The following is a 1519-nucleotide window of genomic DNA, read 5'->3' on the forward strand; positions in this document are numbered from 1 at the left end:
TCATAATTTTCTTCACCTATTAAAGGGAAATTTTTTTTTTTTTTTTTGACCATACCGATTAATGGAAAATTTAAAGACTATGGGCCATAGCCCCCGCGGCCCCACTAGCTCTGCCACTGCTACATTCACGCGTTCATTTTGGAAACCTCATTCATTTTCCCACATGGACAAAGTGCTTTGTGCCTCACGGGTTTCACGTGTTCTCCAAATTCCCATCTTCCCAATAATATATATATATAATTATAGAGCTCTGTGATTTTTTAAGTCATAAACTCCACTCCCTTTTCAAAGTGACTCTTTTCTCAATTAATTTATAGAATCACAGTACGCTAATTCTCTCCCTCTCTCACACAAAATGGACTTTGAATCTGAGTCTTTGTCTTCCTCATCACCTTCTTCTTCGTCCCAACTTTCTACATGCAGTCCATGCAACCCTACTTCTTGTTCTTCATCCTCTTCATCTTCATCACAATCCTTGCTTAAATCCCACAAGCGAAAAGCCGGAAGAAAGAAATTCAAAGAGACCCGTCACCCAATCTATAAGGGTGTTAGGCAAAAAAATGGTACAAAATGGGTTAGTGAAGTTCGTGAACCAAACAAGAAGTCAAGGATTTGGTTAGGTACTTTCCCTACCCCAGAGATGGCTGCTAGGGCACACGATGCAGCTGCCTTGGCACTTCGGGGTACTTTGGCTGAGCTCAATTTTCCTAACTCCGCTTGGCTTGTTCCACGACCCAACTCATCTTCTGCTAAGGATATACAAATGGCTGCTCAAAAAGCTGCCGAGGCTTTTAAGCCAAGTGATAATAAGAAGGAAGAAAAGGTTTTGGAACCTTGTTTAGAGGACACACGATTCATGGAAAGAAAAAAGGAGGTTATCGAGCCTGAAATAACACTGGAAATTTTATGTGAGAGTAAGGATAATCCAGAGCAACCTGGGACGTTTTTCTTGGACGAGGAGGCATTGTTCAATATGCCGGGTCTATTGGAAAGCATGGCAGAGGGCTTGATTCTAACACCACCAGCTAGGCAAAGAGGGTTTGATTGGGATGATTTGGGTTGTAACTTGGATTTGACTTTATGGACTGACTAGTTAATTGTTTAGGTAAACATTGTGCGAGAAGGAAAGTCTTTAAAAAATTGAAATCTCCAACCTAATAAAAAATTGAGTTTTTTCACTCAATTTTTTAAGCACATTTTTCAAAAAATTTATTATAATTTAATCAATTGAGCCTAATATTTCAATTTTATAAAAAAAGTAAGTCTGAAAATATCTCAAAGTAACAAATTCCCAAAATCTTGGGTTGGAGTTGGCTACTTGGGTTGAAAACTTTTCCAGCCTGATCTTAACAAACCCAAGCTTTAGAAAAAAGTTAACAGTCCAACCCAACTCATCAATCTACAATAAACTAACCCAAGATATTGGATTAGGTTGGTGGGTTGAATGCAAGCTTCTATTTGTTAATTCATAATCCCTTTCTAGAATTTTTTTTTCTACATCATGATAGGCATTGAATGG

The 1519-nt window shown here is 38.2% G+C and overlaps 1 protein-coding gene across 1 annotated transcript; it reads left to right on the plus strand.

Annotated features, from left to right (window-relative positions):
• Positions 1–286: 286 nt before the first annotated feature.
• On the plus strand, positions 287–1519 carry LOC126722251 (dehydration-responsive element-binding protein 1B-like). Its single transcript, XM_050425411.1, has one exon. The coding sequence runs from the start codon at positions 356–358 to the stop codon at positions 1091–1093; it is 738 nt and encodes a 245-aa protein (XP_050281368.1). The 5' UTR covers positions 287–355; the 3' UTR covers positions 1094–1519.

Source organism: Quercus robur, chromosome 1 (genome assembly GCF_932294415.1).
Source record: "Quercus robur chromosome 1, dhQueRobu3.1, whole genome shotgun sequence".
In the NCBI taxonomy this organism is placed as follows: domain Eukaryota; kingdom Viridiplantae; phylum Streptophyta; class Magnoliopsida; order Fagales; family Fagaceae; genus Quercus; species Quercus robur.